This window comes from Budorcas taxicolor, chromosome 5 (genome assembly GCF_023091745.1).
Source record: "Budorcas taxicolor isolate Tak-1 chromosome 5, Takin1.1, whole genome shotgun sequence".
Taxonomy (NCBI): domain Eukaryota; kingdom Metazoa; phylum Chordata; class Mammalia; order Artiodactyla; family Bovidae; genus Budorcas; species Budorcas taxicolor.
Genome location: NC_068914.1, coordinates 39,265,588 through 39,290,293, shown reverse-complemented (window position 1 = coordinate 39,290,293; position 24,706 = coordinate 39,265,588). Strand labels below are relative to the sequence as shown.

The following is a 24,706-nucleotide window of genomic DNA, read 5'->3' as shown; positions in this document are numbered from 1 at the left end:
GCTCTATTTTTAACTAAAAGGTGTTTCAAAACTGAGACAGAACATTAAGATTCTCTAACAACAGATCATGCTGTTTATCACAAGGCGTGCTTGTTCTATGCTGAGCAAGAAAGTCAATACCTCTCTGAGACTAAATAAATCTTTCAAAGAACCCCAGTTTCACCTGGTAAAAAGCCTGTTTCAACATGTAAGTAAACCCCAGAGTCTTTGAAGTGTTCAGTCCCATAACAGAGTTGGCAGTGCGCTTTCAAAGTGGAATCTATTTACTCTGATCCAACAGTGACTTAAGCTGATGGCATGCCATAAACAGAAAGGAACACAGAAATAAAAGTCTCAGCCCAGGATGGTAAATAGATTTTATCTCTTGGACTGGCTCTGATCGTTTGGTACTGGCTGCCTGTAATATGGTCTGGGCATCTCAGAGCCCTGCTGACAAGAGTGAGCAAAAATGCTGTCATCAATTAGCAATTTCTGATATGAGGCAGAAACCAGACTTGGGGAGGTGAGGGAATGTCCCACAGCTAGGTAAAAGTCCCCAAAGAGTTCTATCTTTTTGAATTCCAGTTTCTTCAATAGTTTCCAAAACCTTCTAAGAACTTTGTAAGAAAAAGTTATTTCATAATCCCAGGAGTGTACTTTAATTTTGATGATATTTGAACTGGTAATAATGAACCTTGAACACTTGTCAAGGAAATTCCTTGGAGGTCCAGTGATTAAGACTTGGCACATTCATTGCAGGGCCTCAGGTTCAATCCCCAGTCAGGGAACTAAGATCTCTCCAAGCTGAGTGGAAGGGCCAAAAATAAAACAAATAAACAAAAAACACTTGTCAAATAAAATGGGTTTTTCAGAGCATACACCTTCTCCTTTAGAAATTAATCTAAGAAATCCAGTGAGTTGCTCCATTGTGGAAAGCATCCTGAGTTTGGAAGAATATTCTGTCTTCCATAGATTCAACCATGATACTATTACCAATAAATTATTTTTCACTCTTAAATGAGGCTTACCTGATCAAAAACATGATGCATGAGACAAACATTCATCATAAGTCAAAGGTTTGGAGTAAGCAGGTATGATTTAATAGTGAGACACTGACAGAGAATCCGGAAGTGAGGTTTTCAGTCTGACCACTCATGGAGTGACTTGGGAAGTCAATTCATTGAACTTTTTAATATCTTGTTTCCATCACAGCTGAGGCCATCAGCTTATCTATGGCACTCAGCACCTTAGAGCTGATGACCTCTTTTTGCTATAAGCTCCTTTCAGGTAACCAGTATTAGTGAGATGCTCATCATACTCACTGGGCAAAAAACATACATTTTTAGCCTTGCCTAAAAGGTTATCCATAACTTTGATGCATTCTGCTGAGATATCCAGTCATCCCTGCCCTTCACCATCAGTAGGTTAATACCCTCACCTGCTGTGGTCATTCATCCCTAACTCTGATGAAACCATTTCACATGCTTGACTTAGTCCATGGGAAGGTTCCCGGTCCAGTGGCAAAAGAGTCGAAGGTTGCACTGAACAGCCACCTCCTCTGACAAGTTTTCTCTTTTCTGACCATCTACAGCACGTCCTCATCTTTGATGAATGTTAAATTCCCCAGGAGAAAGATTTGACTTTTTCTCCTTTCATATCTCTATAGCACCTGGCAAAGTCATGTCTAAACAAATAAATTTTGAATACCAGTGAATATGATTCTTTCAGCTTCTGCCTCAGTTCCAAAGAGCTTGCATGTTCCCATTTCCGTCAACCAAGGAAAAGAATATTTCCATCAGATACTACTTGTGGCTCATAGTTGAAAAGAAAGATGAAGTGTAAGGTGCTAGTAAATATGGCCTTAGGAGCACAGGGAACGCGGCTGCTGCTGCTAAGTCGCTTAAGTCGTGTCCGACTGTGAGACCCCATAGACGGCAGCCCACCAGGCTCCACAGTCCCTGGGATTCTCCAGGCAAGAACACTGGAGTGGGTTGCCATTTCCTTCTCCACAGGGAACACTATTGAACATAAAATAATCAACCAGGACCTACTACATAGCAGAGGGAACTCGACTCAGTACTCTGAAATGACCTATATGGGAAAACAGAGTGAAGTAAGCCAGAAAGAAAAACACCAATACAGTATGCTGCTGCTAAGTCACTTCAGTCATGTCCGACTCTGCGCAACCCCATAGGCGGCAGCCCACCAGGCTCCCCCATCCCTGGGATTCTCCAGGCAAGAACACTGGAGTGGGTTGCCATTTCCTTCTCCAATGCATGCAAGTGAAAAGTGAAAGTGAAGTGGCTTAGTTGTGTTTGACCCTCAGCGACCCCATGGATGGCAGCCTACCAGACTCCGTCCATGGGATTTTCCAAGCAAGAGTACTGGAGTGGGGTGCCATTGCCTTCTCCCCCAGTACAGTATACTAACACATATATATGGAATTTAGAAAGATGGTAATGATAACCCTCTATGTGAGACAGCAAAAGAGACACAGATGTATAGAACGGACTTTTAGACTCTGTGGGAGAGGGAGAGGGTGGGATGATTTGGGAGAATGGCATTGAAACATGTATACTATCAGGTAAGAAATGAATCGCCAGTCTATGTTCAATACAGGATACAGGATGCTTGGGGCTGGTGCACGGGGATGATCCAGAGAGATGATATGGGGTGGGAGGTGGGAGGGGGGTTCAGGACTGGGAACTCATGTACACCCGTGGCTGATTCATGTCAATATATGGCAAAACCAATACAGTATTGTAAAGCAAAATAAAGTAAAAATAAAAATTAAAAAAAAATAGTGGATATATGTATATGTATAACTGATTCACTTTGCTGTATGCTGAAACTAACACAACATTATATACTCCAATAAACTTTTTTTTTTAAAAAGGAACACAAGAAACTAGCTTTTCCTTTCCACTAAATATCCAATAAATATTCAAAAAGATAGAAACATATATCTATACTGGGAACTAGAGAAAGTACTTGTGCATAAGGAATTTATGCCAGATCTTATCTTACAGATGAGACTAGTCTGAAAGAAAATTTTGACATCTAACACATGATCCCAATTACCACTCTCTGTTTGAGAGAGACAGGATAGTGAACTGAGGAAGTAAGCAGGAAAAGATCTCACTAAATCCTTGCTGATATCAACTAAACCAGAGAGGGCTGGAGCTGAAGCAGGCCACGTGGTTGGCAGACAACACAGTGCTTGGACTCGTACGTCTGTGGGCTGGCAAGCACCCGGACAGCTCTGCTGTACTGGAGGCAGTAGGTTTTATTTGGTCAGTTCATGGGTTGGGATACTTGAGCAAAGAAAATGAAGTAAAGACAACCACTGCCCTAAGCATCCTATTCATATCTGCTCCTTGGGATGAAGCTTCCTGACAGAACTATCTAAAACTCTATCAATAACATTTTTCTAGGGGAAAGAGACATCTGAGCTGGTTATATTGCTGTAACATTCTTTGCTTTGCTTTCTTCTCTTCTTGTATTTTAAACCTAAGACCTCTAGATACATTTGCTCAAGGAGCCTTAAGTATTTCTGACAGAAGCTAGCTCACTTTCTATAGAGCACAAAACAAACGTCCAACTGAGAAGACAGGTGATACAAACGCAGTATGTGGTCAGGTATGGGTGTGATGCGACCTGTGAGTCTGGGGTAACGGTGACTTATGGTTTAGTTCTGGCAGGTTGTTACCAAATGGAAAGTTGCTGGTTTATCATAATTTCTCAACAAATATATGTTGTTATTGGAATCAGAAACTCTAGAAACCACACCAGAACACAAAGGACCACTTAAAAACACAGAAAGATCATGAAAAAAAAAGAATAAGAGGCATGAAAGACAAACAAAAACAAAATTATATTAAAAACAGAAAAGAGATCATGTAGACACAAGCAATAACATCATTAATCAAGAAATAAGAGGGAGAAACTTAACCTATTTGTAAGTCTTCAGAATGATAGGTGTTCATAGCATTCCAGGAAGAGAAAGAGACCCAAGTCTAGGCATAGCCCATTACTTTTCTCTAACCTTAGAAGATAAGAAAGACTTACACAGAAATTCTGGAAAAATTAAAGTCGGTCTTATTCTTGTTCTCCACAAAACTAAATACTGCTGAATGATACTTCCATATCGGATGTAAAAGTCCACAAGAGTATAGTCCACAGTCTGACAAGCAAAAGCCAGGAACCTTACAGACCCTTAACTTCAAAATAACTGTAATTTGTGTTAAAAGATCAAGAAATTGATGGACAACATTCATAAACAGACGGGTAATTTCAAAAAAGAGACAGAAACTATATATAGGAGTCAAACTGAAATGCTAGGAGTAAACGAAAAACCATGATGTAAGAGATTTTTAAAAATCCTTTTCCTTTATCCATCCACTTTTCATGTAAGAGCACTAATCCCACGATGAGGACCCAACACTTGTGACCTTATCTAAACCTACTTCCCAGGACCCCATCTCCAAATATCATCACATAGGGGGCTAAGGTTTTAAAAGTAGGAATCTGGGGGGAGACACAGTTCAGTCCATAACAGTTCCTGAGGAGAAGTCAGGTGTAATTCTGATCTCTCTTCCTCCATAGGCAAGGTGTTCTTATCCACTGGTATCTTTCAATATTTTCTCATTATCTTTGATTTTCAGCAACTTAAATATACTCTGCATCAGTGTAGTTTTTCGGCATTTATCATGCTTGGTGCTCTTTGAGCTTCCTGGATATGTGGTTTAGTGTCTGATGTTAATCTGGGGACATTCTTAGTTACAGTCCATTCTTTCTTCTCTAGTATATCCATTACACATTAGTTATACCTCTAGTAGTTGTCCCAAAGTTCTTGGATATTCTGGGGTTTTTTCAGTCTTTTTTCTCTCTGCTTTTCCATTTTGAAAGTTTCTATTGACGTATCCTTAACTCAGAGATTCTTTCCTCAGTCATGTCCAATCTACTTACAAGCCCACCAAGGGCATTCTTCATTTCTGTTAAGAGTGCTTTTCATCACCAGCATTTCTTCTTGGTTCTTTCTTGGAATTTCCATCTCTCTGCTTACATTGTGCATCTGTTCTTGCTTGCAGTCCACTTTATACGTTAGCACCTTTAGCATGCTAATCATAGTTGTTTTAAATTCCCAGTCTGATAATTCCAATATCCTTGTCATGGCTAGGTCTGGTTCCAATGCTTGATATTTCTCTTCAAACTGTGTTTTTTGCTTTTCAGTATGCCTTGTAATTTTTTTTCTTGGTAGTCAGACATGTAAGTGGTAAAAGGAAGTATGGCAAACAGACCTTTAGTAATACGGTATTAATACATGAGGGTAGGGAAATTCTACAGTCCAGTGATTAGTTCCGTATTTTGGTGACCCTGCATCTCTAGACGGTAAACTTCACAAGTGCTTCTGAGTCCCATCCCCACCTTAGGTGGAACAGAATGGAAAGAATGGACTGGGCTGGAATTGGGTATGTCCCTTTCCCCACATGGAAGGCTGAAGCCAAACTGGAGTTTGGCATTTCCCTTCCTCCAGGTCAATTCGGCTCTGGAAAAATCGCAGTACTTTAGGCTACAGTAAAATCTTAAGGCAGGCTTGGTTAAGAAGAACAGAATACTCTGCTACACTTCAAAATGGTTACTCTTCCCCCTCCACCTACTGAAAGCAGAAGGATTCTTCTCCAATTATTCACTGTTGAGCTCAAGGGGGTGAAGCACCACAAGTGTGGGGCTTCACTAATGACTGGATTCACCTGGGGTTATTAACTCTAGACTTGTCCACACTGAGCCTGCAGCAATTTGTCAGCCACAGTTCAGATCTGCCTCCTCTTGGTGCTGGTTCCCACAGAGGTGTCTGTTCCTGGGCTCCTGCTGCAGTAAGTTTCGGTTCTCTGTATTTACCTGTCCATCTCTCCAATTTTAGAGGCAGGAATTTATCAAAACTTACATTTATCAAAACTTGTGCTCAGTCGTGTCTAACTCTCTGTGACTCCATGAACTGTAGCCTGCCAAGCTCCTCTGTCCATGGAATTTTCCAGGCAAAAATACTGGAGCTGGTTGCCATTTCCTTCTCCAGGGGATCTTCCTGATCCAGGGATCAAACCTGCATCTCCTGAGTCTCCTGTATTGGCAGGCAGATTCTTTACCACTGTGCCACCTGGAAAACTCTATCAAAACTTATCTAATTATGTATACTAAAAATATGGGTTCTGCAGCATACAAATTATATCTCGATGAACCAGAATTTCAAAAAATTAATGAAAAATAAATGTATAAACAAGCAAAGACTGGAACATAACAGAACAAACTATAAAGGGTCCTGCAGAGAAAAGCTTGTGACTCCCAAATTTTATAGGCAGTTATTTTACCAAAGAGCAGTAGAAAGAGGTTTTCAGAAAATTCCTTAGTAATTTTCCTGAATGGAATACCTGGGTCCTGTGACAGAATAAAGGAATGTATTTCAAAAGAAAGAACCCAGAAACACTGATTAATTATATAATTGTTGTTCTATGTGACAAATATATATGTGATGACAAACAGATCCACCAAAAGTATAAAGGTGATGGCAAACAGATCCACCAAAAGCTGTATGCTACCCTTCTGTATTGGAAAAAGGAGCCTTTTCCTCTCCCTTTTTTTTTGATGTAAAAGAAGATAATCATATGAAAAGGATGGAAAGAGTAAAGGAGGGAATTATGCCATTGATTATCCCAGAGAAATTCAACTGTGATGCATTGGAAGATGACATTACTGAATTCCTCGCTTCCACAAAGAGGAATAACAGTTATATTGCTGCCACTGACACTGATGAGTTTAATATGATTTTCAGTTAAAATTTTTTCAAAAGTCAGTTAACAAATGCCATATACTATCTATTTAAAGCCCTTTGGAACATATATCATTTACTCTTTTGCATTTAATTTTTATTTTATCAAAGACGTACTTGTGGTGTAACACATTAAAGGCAGAGTGTCCATAAAGTCAAGAAATAAGTACACTATCAATCAATTTCTTTTTTACTGATTGAAGATGGCCCTGAACGTGTTTGTAACAATGAACAGCAGTGGTCCTCTGCCCACATCATCCATCTCTTTGCTCTAATTCTTGCTGCCTGAAGGCAGTGACTTTCAGCTGTTTCTTCTTCACCTATTTGCCTCCATATTTCCAAATAACACGCTTGTTTTGTTGTTTCTTGACTTTTTTCAACTTCAGATATTATTTGCTGACTTTCTAACATGGAAGACAAAATTAAGACCTCTGCAAAGTCAAACAGGCAGACAGACACACACACACACACACACACACACACACACACACTTCATCTCCCCCTATTCTGCTATTATAGTTGCAACTGTTATTCAGACTGTCATAAATACAACATATTATTCACAGCTGAGTCATGCACTGACCATACATTTCTTTTCTGATACCACTTGTTCTTTTCCAAAAGTTATTATCTTGTTTTCTTTAATCATCCTAGGTTTCCCTTGCTGCCAGCCTGGGTTTTAACTTTCTCCATCTGAATAAATCTATGGTCCATTTGTTTTCTGGATTCTAAAATTTTTGCTATCATATCCATTCCTGTTCTCTGTCCACAAAGCTTTATGCAATTGTATCCTTTTACCATCTTCTGAGTGGTATTTCAGAAGGAAGCATCAGTAAGAAAGTGGGGGCCTGTCAACTGCCATGTTAAGCCAAAGCCCCTCCCAGTGTCAGTAACTGACTGGGCCAGGCAGACACCTGCAAGAGTAGGGGGGTTCAGACCAGGTGGGCTTTGTGGTCAGTAGCAAATCAGGTATCTTAATGCATCTTCTAAATCACTGAGGCCTCATCCTCCAGGCCCTGTTACTCCTGATGTGCTCAGATCCCATTCCTCTTGTAATTGGAGGAGATGTTTGTTTACTTAAAATACAGTTAATTCAAGAGAGAAGAAGGCCGTTGGCCTTGCACCTACCTTCACAGCACTGAAGCAGAACACGTGCAGCACAGCCGCAGCGGACGCACTCCGGGCCACACTGTAAACAGCTGACAGCAATCCCGAAACGGCTGGAACACAAACAAGAGTTCCCTTCTGGAGTGGCAGGTCTCACAGTCAATACATAGAGTAAGAAAGTGAAGTTTGCAACTTTCAAATGCAAAATGCCTGCCAAAGGGGCAAAGAATCAATCCACAGGGCAGCCAAAAAGCACTGGGTGACGCTTAGCACGAGAAAGACACTGACCTTTAACTAAAAACTCAGGAAGACCACAGTTAGAAAGAACTTTTGATAACTTTTAGGAGACTGTGAACCAGTCATTGTGGAGGTGGGGAGACCTTGTTGCTTACAGTTGGAAGCTCCTGGCCCAGGAAAGATCAGGGATGTGATTTCAGTAGAAGAAAGGAGAGAGAGAGAGAGAGACAAATATGGAGATGGATATTAGACACAGATATGGATAGATAAATAGACAGATAGATGATGGATGAATAGATAGATGAGAGACAGACAGATGGAAGATCAATAATAGATGGATGAATAAATAAATAGATGTATAGATAGATGGGTGGATGAATGATAGCTAGGTAGATGAATAGACAGATACATAGATATTAATAGATGAATAGATGACAGACAGATGAATAGATGAGAGATAGCTAATAGATGGATACATAATAGATATATAGAGATGGATGAATAGATAGCTAGATATTTTAATAGATAGATGGATAAATGAATGGATAGATAAACAGAACAAGCCAGCACTCCTGTGTGTGTAGGTGTGTGTGTATGGGTGTGTGTGCGTGTGTGTGCATGTATACAAAGAGGAGGCAGCTGTAACAGATCACCTGTTATGCTCTAATGCTTTATGTACATGACTTCATGAAATCCTCACAGCAACCCCAAGAGATCAGTGTGTTAGTTTCCATTTAGAGAAGAGTAAGCTTTAAAGGTGAGAAATCTGGATAAAGTCTCCAAGTAAGCATTGGATGAAGCTTTACCCACCTTGGTCAGAAAGTAAGGAACACACCAAATGAAAGGGCATAGGTCACCTGTCTGTACAGGCCTGCACACAACACACACTTACGGTGTCACACCCATATGCTCCCAGACTAACTCATTCAGCTGCTAAGTCACTTCAGTCGTGTCCGACTCTGTGCAACCCCATAGATGAACAGAGGAGCCTAGTGGGCCATACTCCATGGGGTTGCAAGGAGTTGGACACAACGGAGCGACTCACAGTTTCAGTTTTAAATGAAATCCAAAGCTCATAGAATTCTACAATTCCTCATTTTCTGCTTGTGTCAAGCCAGGTGGGCCACTTTCAATTTTGCCAGATGAATCTAGAAGGGCCCACCATCAATCTAACCAACCCAAGCTGAAGTCCTTTAAGGATGAGGACAAAGAAAACCTAACTGTCCAGGTTTCATTCCATGCCTGAGGCTATTTAGTCCTTATCTGAACTTGAGACTTTTTTACAGAAAGAACAGAATGTAAAAGACTTACCAGAACCTCCAAAAAACAGCATGTCAATTTGCTCCAAAAGATAAATGCAGAAAGTGTTGATCTGCGGGAAGAGTCCAAGGAGGGAGATTGCAGGGAAGCAATAGAGAAATACTGAAAGTGAACAGACAAAATTGACAGTGAGCATGCAGGAACAGGGGCCCAGGTTCCACTGCAGTCCCACCTCCCTCCCACCTTTCAGCCCAGTCCACCCCGCGCAGGTCCTGGCGACACCATGGCCTCATCTTCCCTAGCCACTGACAGAGGCTGAGGCGGAACCAAATACAGGCCTTGGAAGTAACAGGAGGGGCTGCTGAAGGAGAGGCCAGCAGGCTGGCCCAGGACTGAGTGGACACCTGGGGATGGTAGGTAGATGGTAGGTAGACTGGCCTTTAGTTTGCAAGGACAGACTTGAAACTGGGGGAAGAGATGGGAGAAAGGACCAGGAAAATGACAGGAACGTGCAACACCCAAGCCCAGTCATTAGGGGATCCCTTCCTGCAAGGCCACTGGCTTTGCCACTTCAAGGGCTTGAGCTGTGGTGTCTTCTCTGTTCTCACTGCAAACTCAGAGCTCAGTCAGAACCCACAGAGGAGCAAGGGAAGGCGGCAGTTAACCAAGAAACCCTATCACCATGATGATACGACACTGAAGGACCTGCTTCTCAGGTGCAGCAGGTCACCTGGGAGGTGAACGTGGCCCTGCCTGAGAAGAGCAAGACTGCTGGCTCCCAAACCGTCACAGCGCAACTGCATGAAACATACACGTTACGGGCTTCCCTGGGCGCTCAGACGGTACAGAATCTGCCTGCAGTGTGGGAGACCTGGGTTCGACTCCTGGGTCAGGAAGATTCCCTGGAGAAGGGAATGGTAACACGCTCCAGTATTCTTGCCCGGAGAATTCCATGGACAGAGGAGCCTAGCGGGCTACAGCTCATGGGGTTGCGAAGAATCAGAAACGACTGAGCGACTAACACCTTCCACACATTATAATTCAAAATCTCACAGAGATCATTTGTTCAGGGAAAGAACATATAGCCAAGCTGCATTTTACAGCAATCTACCCAGTGTTCTCTCTTTCTTAATTCTATTTTTTCAGTTAGGTTTCATAGAAACACAAAAATTCCCATCAGTGCTGGCACAGTACATCTGTCTACCTTTCTGTCTCAGTTTATTGGGTGGAAAGTCAATGAAGTTTAATCCTGGTAAACCTTAATAAAACGAGGGAAATTTGATTTGAAATCTAAGATGCCTAAACCTGGAACTATGTCCAAACCCCATACGTAAGCCACAGTGAACAGTGCACGCGGGAAGGATGGGGAGTGTTTTAGCTATTTCTGAAGAACTGGAAATGCAAAACTTTCCACAGTGAAATCATAGGGATGAAAGTATTTGTGTGTCCCATTATCTGGAAAATAGTGGGTTAACCCCACTATAATAATATGGGATAAACCCTACTACAACAATACCAAAAAACTGTTCTAACATTGTGTGGAGGTAAAATTTTATGCAGCAAACATGGCTATGGCAAATGAGCCTTTGCTTGGGACTGGAGCCATATTTTGACACACATGGTGATTCTGTAATGTTTTCTGTCACAAGATTTTAACTATATTGTGAAAATCTAGAGATCTGTGAGTAACATGCTTCTCAATCAAAGTTGGCAATAACAAGGCGTAGTGGAAGGGGTGGATTTGGAGTTTGGGGTTAGCAGATGCAAACTATTATATACAGGATGGATAATGGCCAACAAAGGTTCATACGGCTAAAGCTCTGATTTTTCCAGTAGTCATGCACATACGTGAGCGTTGGGACATAAAGAAGGCTGAGTGCCAAAGAATTGATGCTTTTGAATTGTGGTGATGGAAGACTTTTGAGAATCCCCTGGACAACAAGGAGATCAAACCAGTCAATCCTAAAGAAAATCAACCCTGAATATTCATTGGAAGGACTGATGCTGAAGCTGAAGCTCCAATACTCTGACCACCTTAAGTGAAGAGCCGACTCACTGGGAAAGACTCTGGTACTGGGAAAGAAGACTGAGGGCAGAAGGAGAAGGGGACAACAGAGGATGAGATGGTTGGATGGCATCACTGACACAATGGACATGAGTCTGAGCAAACTCCGGGAGATGGTGCAGGACAGGAAGCCTGGCCTGCTGCAGTCCATGAAGGTCACAAAGAGTTGGACACAACTTAGTAACTAAACAACAACAACCAGACAACCAGGTCCTACTGTATAGCACAAGGAACCATATTCAATATTCTGTGATAAACCATAATGGAAAAGACTACATATATATATATATATATATATATATATATATAACTGAGTCACTCTCCAGTACAGCAGAAATTAACACAACATTACAAATCAACTATACTTCAATAAAATTTAAAACAAAAACAAAGTTGCCAAAAAGACACAAATAGATATCTGCTAGTCATAACCACATAAAACAATTTCTTTTCTCAGTTTTTATATGAAAGGAAAGATAGAAGAAATAAAGACAAAGTTAATGGTAGGACTTACAGGTTTGAGCATCAAAATGTTAACTTCTCTAATTTCAAGAAAACTGACTAGTTTTTCTTAACTTTGGGATTCAAAACCCAGCAGTGAAGATTAGATGATTCGTTGCATTCTTCAGGACCAGGATAGGAGCAGAGGAAGGGTGCAACAAGATTTCATTACTTCAAAAGCCATACCAAGAATGAAGAACTACAGGGGAAAAAGTTTTGGCTGTGAAATAATACAATAATGGCAGCCAAATACTGGAAACATGGGTAAACAAGTATTTTCTACAAGAAATACATTAGGCTGGGACCCCCCTGGTGGTGCAGTGGCTGAGACTCCATGTTCCCAATGCAGGCGGCTGGGGTTTCATCTCTGGTCAAGGAACTTGATCTCACAGTCTGCAAGCAAGAATTTGCACGCCACAACTAAGACCCAGCATAGCCAAATAAATACATAATAAATAGAATAAATATTAACAAAAGAAATACATTAGGCAATAACACCCAAACGAATAAAGTGGAAAGAAGTGGAACATGATGAAGGATGGCAGGAGGGAAATAAAATGGTACAAGACGCCAGAAGTTCTAACGGAAGATGCTCCGGCCACACCTGCACAGTAGGAGCAGAAGGACACAGCAGAGGAAGGAGAGCAGACGACGGGGAGCCCAGGATTTAGGTCATCCCCAGGCAGAAGTAGAGAAGGAAGTCTCTCGTCCGAGTGGAAGAGGTGAATGAAAACGCAGCCCAAACTTCGTGGCATTAGTAGGATGACTGGAAAATTCCACCTGAAGTTGATGAAATGAATTTGTCTTTTTTCCCAAAAGTGAAAAATAAACAAATCCCTGTGTTTGTTGGCAATTTTCCCTGTAAACAAAGATTTTTTTCTTAGTGTACTGCTCGGAGGGTGTGTAATTTTCTCTCACATCCTGCCTACTCCTCATGCTCCCTAATAATAACTATAAATGCAGAAACTTCTGGTACAGTGCCATTTCTTTTCAAGCAAAGGGTATAAATAAAGATATTGGAACTTGCTCCTTTCTTATGTTAAATGTGAAGAAGAATATTAACTACTATATTTGCAGGTTGGGGTGGGGGGAGGTGGGCAGAATTAAAATAACATGGAAGTAAAACCAAGGAAAAGACCCTGATGCTGGGAAAGATTGAGGGCAGGAGGAGAAGCAGGTGACAGAGGCTGAGATGGCTGGACGGTATCACCCACTCAATGGGCCTGAGTTTGAACAAACTCCGGGAGATAGTGAAGGACAGAAAAGCCTGGCGTGCTGCAGTCCATGGGGTCACAAAGAGTTGAACACGACTGAGCGACTGAACAGCAATGTGAACTTGGTATGACTGCAAACACTGTGCGTCTCCTACATGTCACATCTGTGTTTTAGCATATGGTCCTGACACGGATTACTGGGGCCAAGAGACAAGTCTTTACACGAGACATGGAAACGTGCATCTCAGGGTGCAGGGGAGCATGGATCCACCTCAGTCACTGATTACAAAACCTCCATTATCTCCAAGGCTTACATCATTGAAGCTACTTGAGTGTAGGCAGCAGGTGATGGTCCTAAAGACTAAAACAAAATGTCGAACTCTCACGTCTGAAAAGGACCCATTCAGTTTGTGGAACCCTTCTGTAAGTGATGCTGTCTCAGATTGCCCAAGTTCTTCCCATGTTAGGGAACTCCTTGCTTCACTAGGCAACCCATGGCCCTGCTGGCCAGCTCTACACCAAACCACTTCACCAGTCCCGCAGTGAGCTGTCAACCACCTACTCGACAGTGCAACTAGTTATCACAGCTACTCCAGCAGAAAATAAAACCTCTCCCGTTCCAATCTGGCAGCCTTTTAACCACCTGCAGCGACCACGTGTGCCCCCAGGACCCCAGCATTTCCTCTCTAGGCTGGACATCCCCATTCCCTTGCCCCATGTGAAGACTCCAAGTAGCCCATGTGGTCACACTTCTCAGAACACACTCTGGAGCTGTTACTACTCTTCCTGAAATACAATACTAGGGACTGCAGACCTCTTGGCTTTCTCATCCAAAGGATGATTACAAAGCCAGTCGCACTCATAGGCTTTTGTTGAAGTTACCCAAATGCAAAGTAATAAAAATTTCAACCCAGAGGTCAGCAAAGGAAATGAGCACTATAAAGGTCTTTCACCTTACTCGTAGAGGAAAAAAGAAAGACTTTCTCCTTATAATGAAAGAGAAGTGATATTCTGAACATATATGAAAGATCATAAAAGAGAAATAAATTATGTAAGAATATCACTCTGAAGGTTTCTATTTCCTGAACTCACCTCTCAGCCTACAAAAACAACTAGTCCCACCACTGACTTTGTCTTTCTTGTTGTGTCAATTTTATTCTCCAGGTTCCTTATCTCTTGGAAGGTTCCTTATCCCTCCACTGTCTAGCAGGTGGATTACAGCTCACTGCAAGACTGGTGAAGTGGTTTGGTGTAGAGCTGTTCCTTATCACTGCACTTTCTCCTCCTTCTATTGGTCTGTTATCCGATGTTCTCTTCTCACGTCACATGTGGCAAAGAGCTCCTCCAACCTCCCCACCTGCCCAATGGCCACTAAACTCACCTCCTACCCCTGGCTCACTTTCAACCCCTTCTGTCCTGGGAGGCAGAATAAGGCAGCAGACATTACATCTTCCTCTCTTCCTGCTCCTCTTCCTCTGCCACCTCTCTACACTCTGGTAGGTTGGTTTCTGAGCAGAAACCAAGAGAAGCAGTGGGGAACAGAGATTTTGCCCAGAAAGCACAACTCTAAGCACTATTTCACACACTCCAGCCTCAGTCAGAAGAGGACCACTTCCTCAGCATGAAGAGCACACAAGCATCTTCGGGCCCACGATGGTAGACGTCTCATGTATTCAGTTTCTATTTTTCTCATGTCCTTTCTCTTAGATGCTCCTTGTTGAATGGGTTAAATTGCTCCCCTCCAAAAGATATCAGAGTCCTAACCCCAAGGACCTATGAATGGGACTTTATTTGGAGATGTGGGTCTTTGCAGATTACCATTACGATGAGATCATTAGAATGGGCTTTAATCTAATATGACTGAAATCCTTATAAACGGGAAATTCGGATACAAAGACAGATATACACAAAAAGGGACAATGAATAATGTGAAGAGATGCAGGGAGAAGAGGGCCATTGACAGGCCTAGGAGAGAGCCTGGAGAATATCTTCCCCTTGTGCTCTCAGAGATGTTAGACCTCTGGCCTCCAGAAGGAGTAGACACACACGTCTGTTGTTCCGAGCCACCCATTTGTGGTACTTTGTCAGGACATTAAAACTCTCCTTTTTCTTCCTAATAACCTTTTGTTTTCCCTGAAGTTTTTTCTCTCTCTTCTTGCTAACTCTGAACCTAACAATGTCAGCAGCTATAAACTACTCAGATCCCTTGGTAGCTGAGGGACAGACAGAAGGTGACAAGGTGACAAAGAAGAATAAATGACTCTGAACTTCTTTTCCCTCATAAAGTCGGAAACTTTGTATAAACCACTCTTTCTGTCTAAATTTGTCCCACAATCTATTCCTGTTTGGTACAAACTAGTAACGTCTACCACCTTCATTCCATAGGGGTTGCCACTGTTCTAGGTTTCCACCCTTCTTGACCCTGGACGTCATTAAGTCAGCATGCTGGATTATTTACCACTATTCTCCTCACTGTTGACAAGCAGACAAAATATGTATTAAGGGGGAATTTTAATGAGAAAAAAGGGAATTCCAGTGAAAAAGATAAGAAAAAATGCCTTGCCCCAACTCCACTCCCTAATGACACTGATTTGAAGATAAATAAAATTTGAATGTACATAGCTAATAGTCAATTCTAGAACCAGGGTTACTGCTAAAAGTAAAATCTTAGACTTTGACCAGTTACATTAAGGTCTTACTTTTTGAGCTTTGCTGCTGCTGCTGCTAAGTCGCTTCAGTTGTGTCCGACTCTGTGCCACCCCATAGACGGCAGCCCACCAGGTTCCCCTATCCCTGGGATTCTCTAGGCAAGAACACTGGAGTGGGTTGCCATTTCCTTCTCCAATGCATGAAAGTGAAAAGTGAAAGTGATTTAATTTCACTTCCTGATGGTATGCTAAGTCCACTATGCCAAGACAACTGCATTTATTCAATAGCATTGGCTTTTTCATAGTAGCAAATTAAAGGAAAATAGGAATCGGGGCGATCTATTAAAAGACGCTTACTCCTTGGAAGGAAACTTATGACCAACCTAGATAGTATATTCAAAAGCAGAGACATTACTTTGCCAACAAACGTCCGTCTAGTCAAGGCTATGGTTTTTCCTGTGGTCATGTATGGATGTGAGAGTTGGACTGTGAAGAAAGCTGAGGGCCGAAGAATTAATGCTTTTGAACTGTGGTGTTGTAGACTCTTGAGAATCCCTTGGACTGCAAGGAGATCCAACCAGTCCATTCTAAAGGAGATCAGCCCTGGGTGTTCATTGAAAGGACTGATGCTAAAGCTGAAACTCCAATACTTTGGCCACCTCGTGCAAAGAGTTGATTCATTGGAAAAGACTCTGATGCTGGGAGGGATTGGGGGCAGGAGAAGGGGATGACAGAGGATGAGATGGCTGGATGGCATCACTGACTCAATGGACATGGGTTTGAGTGGACTCTGGGAGTTGGTGATGGACAGGGAGGCCTGGCATGCTGCAATTCATGGGGTCGCAAAGAGTCAGACATGACTGAGCGACTGAACTGAACTGAACTGATTCAGAAAAAATGATTTCTAAATAGAATATATGTCATGCTTTTCTTCTTCTAAATCTCTTTATACAAACCATCTGCAAAAGGTACTTACAAAATTCCTACTTATTCTAAGGAATGAGTTGAACAGTCCCAAAACGACTATAAGCTTTTCCTGATTTATGAACAGGAAGTGTTCCAAAGTCCATCTGTACAGTAATTCCTTTGGTATTTAAAGCATACTCCACGCTCATCTCTCCACAAAGTGTCTCCTTAGCACCTGTATGCACTGGACACCATGCTTGGTGCTGGGGATCCCCTGGGGGATGTACAAGCTAGTGACAGAGAGGGGCATGGTCAAATATCACAAATGAAGCAGAAGACTACAGAATGAGTTCGATATTATGAAAAGCAGGGGTTGTGAAAGGATAGAAGATGGGGCCCAACTTAGGGAAATGAGTCATCATTGCCTAGCATAGTGTGTATTGCTATGTTGGGGCTGGGAGTACAGCAGAGAAGGAACACAAAGATTAGGTAAGAAGGCATGGGAACTGGGGCTTCAGGCCAGGCTGCAAACCCTCATGACCTCTAAGACATGGAAGTCTGCCAACACTCACCCTCAATGAGACTCTCAGGCAAGCTGGCCACAAGGTACACCACACTGAGTGTGGGGCACAGACAAGGAAAGGCAACGTCACGGCACAGACGGGTGTTTTTTGGATACCTTCCAAGATCCTTGTATGCCCTTTTCATCTCTAAATTCCAAGTCCTCCCATGCCCTTGACTGAAGCCTCCAGAGTCCAGCACTGCTGTTTATAAAAAGAAGATGACAGGAAAGGACAGTCCTCCCACATGTGTGCAGTGGTGATGGGGCATCTCTGCCTACCCAGGCTCTAACACCTTCACTGTAGCTGATCTCAGAAGGAAGAGGAGTGAGCTAATTTATGGGAAGGTAGAAGGGACTTAAAGTCCTTCTTATTGCATGTGTGTGTGTGTGTGTTGTGACAGAATTTCAAATAATATAAAAAAGTAAAGTGAAAAATACCAGAGTAGAAAAAAAAAGCAGAGTAGAAGTAAAGATTCTTGGGCAAAAGGACACCGTGTGTGTATACGCTTCGTTGCTCAGGCGTGTCCAACTCTTTGGGACCCCCTAGACGGAAGCCTGCCAGACTCCTCTGTCCATGGAATTTCCCAGGCAAGAATTTTGGAGTGGGTGGCCATCTTCTCCTTCAAGGGATCTTCCCGACCCAGGCACTGAATCTGAGTCTTCTGAATCGTGGGCAGGTTCTTGACCCCTGAACTACCTGGGAAGCAACCAAGAGGACACCGACTAGGGGTTTAATCACGGGATCAGCTCCTATGTTTCTCCTAACTTGTTTCTGTTTCCTGTTAGAACTCAGAGAGTCTCTAAAACATGGTGCCAACACTCAGCTCCTCACATGACATAGCAGGAATTGAGGTGCTGAAGATGCAAAGGTGGGTTCATGCAGTGGGCCGAGCAGAGGGGAGTGAACAGTCTGCTACCAAAGCAGTAGGAAGAGGGATGCGAGACGGCAGCTGGGAAAGTGAGCCAGAGGGTGGAATGTCTACGGCAGTTTTCACCTATAAGAAGCACAAAGAGACGTTATATCTGCGGGTCCTCCTGAATCCCACTGGAGAGACTCCGAGAGTTGTCATAGGATCAGAGAATGATGATGTCAGACCTATGGCTCTGACAATCTCCTCGAGTAAAACTTCCTGCTGGCAAGTAACAGATCCAGGAAGTGGAGCCTCTGGTAGCTGCCCTGTATCAACTCATCTGGTCAGTGTGATCAGATAACCACAAGTGAGCACATGTGTGATCCTCTGGGTGATCCTCAGAGCATCGGCAGTCAAGTCTTCAGAGCTGCAGGTCCACAATGGGGAAGCCTCTTTGCATAATAAAGATAATAATAGCTAATACCTGGTCCCAGACACTCTTCTATATGTTGAAACATACTAACACATCTAAAGCTTGCAACAACCTCTGAGGTGTATACTATTTTTAACCTCAAACTACAGTTGAATTTTGCTCAAGGTCACACAAGTAAGAAAGAAGCACAGCTGGAATTCAAATAGCCAGCCATCTGGCTCCAGAGCTGAGGCTCTACACCATTATAACATGAAGGTCACCTGTGTAAGTGGAGCATTTACATCAAACACTGCCTGGACCTTCAGGCAAGTAAAGCGCACCAGTGAGAAGCCAGGTGACTAGCACATCCAGGACCCCATGTGGACGGAGAACCATGTCCACTCACGCATTTCCAGAGCATCTGTGCCATGGCGATGAGTCTGTGACCACCATCTAGAGGGCAAAAATCACCCCCATCCTGGGGAGCCCCACTGATGCCCCACACCAGGCACCCTAGCCACCTGTTCTTCAGATATTAAGTGCTGCAGCTCCCTAGCCATGAGTATCAACATCCTCTAGAACAAAGTCTCCAAGCCCCAGGTCATGGACTGATGCTGATTAGGAACAGGACCACACAGAAGGAGGCGAGCGGCAGGTGAGAAAGCAAAGCTTCATCTGTATTTACAGCCACTCCCCATCACTCACATTACCGTCTGACCTCCGCCTCCCGTCAGATCAGTGGCCACATTAGATATTTGTAGGAGCACAAACCCTGCTGCGCTTGAATCATCACCAAACCACCCCGCCCCCGCCGCCCCCGCAACCCCTGGTCGGTGGAAACATTGTCTTCCATGAAATGAGTCCCCGGTTTCAAAAAGGCGGGGGACCTCTGCTGTAGAATAAGCACACTGTTGGATGCTTTGGGCTTTGGCTCCCAGAGAGTCTACTGGAAGCACGCAAAGCAAAAGGGACATGCCCATCTCTTGATCCAATAAGCAAGTAAGAAAGTTTCTCCAGTGAGGGATTCAGAAAATCAAGGGGAGAAATACCCTCCCGTCTCTGTGACCTTTCCCACAGTCCCCCCAAATGAACTCACCTATTAAGAGGTCCCTAGCCCATTGGAGGGACCCTGGAGAGAAGAGCTTCAGACCATACACAGTGGAAGTGGGAGGGTGCCTGGCTTTGGCCCCTGTATCAAGAAGCAAAATAAGGCCACACAGCACACAAAAATAGATTGGTCTGCTGTATGTTATGATTTGGTTGTGTCCCTAGAAAACAAACATAATTTCTGAATGGTACCTTTAATTTTGATTCAATGACAGAAACCTCATACTCAATCATTTATACCATATTATACAACTTGCACCATATAACACATTCTCCCCCTCCCCCACTATAATTCAGACACACAAAACACCAAGGGAAAAAAGAAAACCCCGATGCTTACTCTGTTTAAGAAGACTGAGAACATCAAAATGAATGTTATCCTTCTCAGACTCAACAAGATTTACCTGAAAATTTAATTACCAGCCTTGGATGAAATCGAGATCTAATTCAATGCTTCCCCCACAGCAAAACTTCTATTTGTGTTGTTCATTTCAAGTGCAAAACTAATTTAAACCACTGTTTGCTCTACATGGCCTAATTTGAGCTCCATTATTAACAAGAAATAGAATTATAACTTGGCTTCAATTTCCTTATGTCTTAGAAGGCAAGACAATTCAGGTGCAAAGTTTATATTTGCAGAGTCTGCATAAAATGCCTTAATACCGTACAGTGGAATAATCCAATTTTTAAACATTTGCTATTTATATGCATTTTCCTCTGAGGAGGACAGAAAACGTAACAGATTTCATCTGAGGCCTCAAAATATTGTTACAAAGAGAGCAGACACATTTTTATTCTTCTCTTGGAATGGACACAAAAATTAGGGAAAAGGCGTAACATCAACTTTCCAGGGCAAAAGCTGATGAAGAATTTACATCTCACAAATCAATGCACAATTCATAAGGCAACTTTCCAGGGCAAAAGCCAATGAAGAATTTACATCTCACAAATTAATGCACAATTCCTAAGATTCAAAAAACCAACAAAAATGAACTACGGAGAGAATATTCTTTGCAATTCATGAACTACTTTGAGTATAAAAAGTCAAAATGAAAGTGATACGAGTTCAGATATGAATTTTTAAAGTCACTGCCTGGAACATATTATATTTAGAAATGCAATTTAAATTGCTCTGCTTCTGTAATAGAAATAGCCCTATTCTGAGGCCATCATTTAATGGGAAAGAAAACACAGCCTGTCCATGGGGGCTGGCTATGTTTGGCTCTGAGTCTGGGCTTAGTCTTAAAGGAATATTTGCACTCTTATGAAATTTCCTTTTAAATCCAACTAGGTCATAGATTAATGGGAAAGGGAATACTTTTGCATTTGAAAAAAAAAAAAATTGAAACTAAAGCCTAAGTGAAATCTTAATGCATTTCTTATCAAGTTAATATCAAAATAAATTGCTTGGTATAGACAGCCACTTAGTATAGAAATACACAAGCATGTGAGATCTTTGCTCAAACTGATATCATTTTAGAAATATAATTAAATACCTACTTCCCACTTGCCCTGATTCTTTTACTAAAAGGTTAAAACATCTTCTGCCAAGAAATGAAAGTTTTTGGTTTCAAACAAATTTAAGATATAATCTTGGATCTGCCAGGTCAAGCTTCATTTATTGGATCTGGGAATGCTTTCTTTGTACCCGTAATTTAAGATTCAAACTTTAAGCCTCCCTTTGAAAGAGCCTTCCCTGAATGTCATGCTACCTTTTGGGTCCCCAAATAATTCTAAGCGAATCACTAATACATGGCATGTAAGTCATTTTTATTTGCCTTGATTCCTAAGAACACCCATTAATAAAATTTCCCTGCTCCAGTTACTTCTTTCATATAGGATTCAATCAGAAAAACCTCCAAGGATTGATTTTTTTTTCAATATAAAAATTTCATTTGCTCCTCCAGGTGAAGTCTGAACACAGTCTTTTAAAACTTATCCAAGTTTTTCCCATTCAAGTGTTTTTAACCTTAAAATACCCTGGGGGCACTGCTGATTTCTGCTGGGGGGCATCTTGGAGGCTGCTTCACAAAATCTGTACAAGCATTTAGCTCTCCCAGGAGCCCCACCTACTCATACAATTTCTCAGCCTGAGCTCTGGTTGCAGGGCAAGTAAAGGATAAGGTGAGAGAATCTATTCAAACCTGGAGGTCCCCATCTGGAGAGCAGTGGTGCTTGTGACTAACAGACCAGATCATTCTAATCATCCTCTTACCAAGAGGGTGGGCTGCTCAAATGCTTCACACTTGCTGTTGATAGGCAGATGATAGGAAGGTAAGTAGATAGATACATGGATGAATGAACAGATACATAAATAGATTAAATAGAGAGATACATAGATATGGATAGACAGACATAGAAAGATAGACGATTCAGTTCAGTTCAGTCGCTCAGTGGTGTCTGACTCTTTGAGACCCCTTGGACTGCAGCAAGCCTGGCTTGCCTGTCCATCGCCAACTCCCAGAGTTTACTCAAGCTCATGCCCATTGAGTCGGTGATGCCATCCAACCACCTCATCCTCTGTCATCCCCTTCTCCCGCCTTCAATCTTTTCCAGCATCAGGGTCTTTTCAAATGAATCAGTTCTTTGCATCAGCTAGCCAAAGTATTGGTGGCTCAGAGGTTAAAGCGTCTGCCTGCAAGGTGGGAGACCTGGGTTCGATCCCTGGGTTGGAGAAATCCCCTGGAGAAGGAAATGGCAACCCACTCCAGTATTCTTGCCTGGAGAATTCCACGGACGGAGGAGCCTGGTGGGCTACAGTCCACAGGGTCACAAAGAGTCGGACATGATTGAGCGACTTCATTCATTCACTAGCCAAAGTACTGCAGCTTCAGCTACAACATCAGTCCTTCCAGTGAATATTCAGGACTGATTTCCTTTAGGATGGACTGGTTGGATCTCCCTGCAGTCCAAGGAACTCTCAACAGTCTTCTCCAACACCACAGTTGAAAAGCATCAATTCTTCGGCGCTCAGCTTTCTTTAGAGTTCAACTCTCACATCCATACATGACCACTGGAGAAACCATAGCTTTCACTAGATGGGCCTTTGTCAGCAAAATGATGTCTCTGCTTTTCAATATGCTGTCTGGGTTGGTCATAGCTTTTCTTCCAAGGAGAAACGTCTTTCAATTTTACGTCACCATCTGCAGTGATTTTGGAGCCCCCCAAAATAAAGTCTGTCACTGTTTCCACTGTTTCCCCACCTATTTACCAGGTGCCATGATCGTAGTTTTCTGAATGTTGATCCTTTAAGCCAACTTTTTCACTCTCCTCTTTCACTTTCATCAAGAGGCTCTTTAGTTCTTCTTCACTTTCTGCCATAAGGGTGGTGTCATCCATATCTGAGGTTATTGATATTTTCCCCAGCAATCGAGATTCCAGCTTGTGCTTCACCCAGACCAGCGTTTCTCATGATGTACTCTGCATATAAGTTAAATAAGCAGGGTGACAGTATACAGCCTTGACATACTCCTTTCCCTATTTGGAACCAGTCTGTTGTTCCATGTACAGTTCTAACTGTTGCTTCCTGACCTGCATTCAGATTCTCAAGAGGCAGGTGAAGTGGTCTGGTATTCCCATCTCTTTCAGAATTTTCCACAGTTTGTGGTGATCCATACAGTCAAAGGCTTTCGCAGTCACTAAAGCAGAAATAGATGTTTTTCTGGAACTCTCTTGCTTTTTCAATAATCCAACAGATGTTGGCAATTTGATCTCTGGTTCCTCTGCCTTTTCTAAATCCAGCTTGAACATCTGGAAGTTCATAGTTCACATACTGTTGAAGCCTGGCTTGGAGAATTTTGAGCATTCCTTTACTAGCATGTGAGATGAGTGCAATTGTGCAGTAGTTTGAGCATTCTTTGGCATTGCCTTTCTTTGGGATTGGAATGAAAACTGACCTTTTCCAGTCCTGTGGCCACTGCTGAGTTTTCCCAATTTGCTGGCATATTGAGTGCAGCACTTTCACAGCATCATCTTTCAGGATTTGAAATAGCTCCACCGGAATTCCATCACCTCTACTAGCTTTGTTCGTAGTGATGCTTCCTAAGACCCACTTGACTTCACGTTCCAGAATGTCTGGCCCTAGGTGAGTGATCACCATCGTGATTATCTGGGTTGTGAAGATCTTTTTTGTATAATTCTTCTGTGTATTCTTGCCACTTCTTAATATCTTCTGCTTCTGTAAGGTCCATACCGTTTCTGTGCTTCATTGTGCCCATCTTTGCATGAAATGTTCCCTTGGTATCTCATTTTCTTTAAGAGATCTCTAGTCTTTCCTATTCTGTTGTTTTCCTCTATTTCTTTGCATTGATCTCTGAGGAAGGCTTTCTTATCTCTCCTTGCTATTCTTTGGAACTCTGCATTCAAATGGGTATATCTTTCCTTTAAGCTTCCCTTCTTTTCACAGCTATTTGTAAGACCTCCTCAGACAGCCATTTTGCTTTTTTGCATTTCTTTTTCTTGGGGATGGTCTTGATCCCTGTTTCCTGTACAATGTCACGAACCTCCATCCATAGTTCATCAGGCACTCTGTCTATCAGAACTAGTCCCTTGAATCTATTTCTCACTTCCACTGTATAATCATAAGGGATTTGATTTAGGTCATACCTGAATGATCTAGTGGTTTTCCCTATTGTCTTCAATTAAGTCTGAATTTGGCAATAAGGAGTTCACATCTGAGCCACAGTCAGCTCCCAGTCTTGTTTTTGCTGACTGTATAGAGCTTCTCCATCTTTGGCTGCAAAGAATATAATCAATCTGATTTTAGTGTTGACCATTTGGTGATGTTCATGTGTAGACTCTTCTCTTGTGTTGCTGGAAGAGGGTGTCTGCTATGACCAGTGTGTTCTCTTGGCAAAACTCTATTTGCCTTTGCCCTGCTTCATTCTGTACTTCAAGACCAAATTTGCCTGTTACTCCAGGTGTTTCTTGACCTCCTACTTTTGCATTCCAGTCCCGTATAACGAAAAGGACATCTTTTTTGGGTGTTAGTCCTAGAAGGTCTTGTAGGCCTTCATAGAACCATTCAACTTC

General features: G+C 42.4%; 1 protein-coding gene across 1 annotated transcript in view; it reads right to left on the bottom strand.

The window, feature by feature from the left end:
• The window catches only part of PCNX2 (pecanex 2), a 304,964-nt gene that overhangs the window by 197,929 nt on the left and 82,329 nt on the right, over positions 1-24,706 (bottom strand). The window contains exons 13-15 of the mRNA XM_052640516.1: positions 19,665-19,836; positions 9,461-9,571; positions 7,934-8,025 (exon numbers count right to left, since the gene is read on the bottom strand). Of these exons, the coding sequence (XP_052496476.1) occupies positions 7,934-8,025; positions 9,461-9,571; positions 19,665-19,836 (375 nt within the window). The remainder of the gene's footprint in view (positions 1-7,933; positions 8,026-9,460; positions 9,572-19,664; positions 19,837-24,706) is intronic.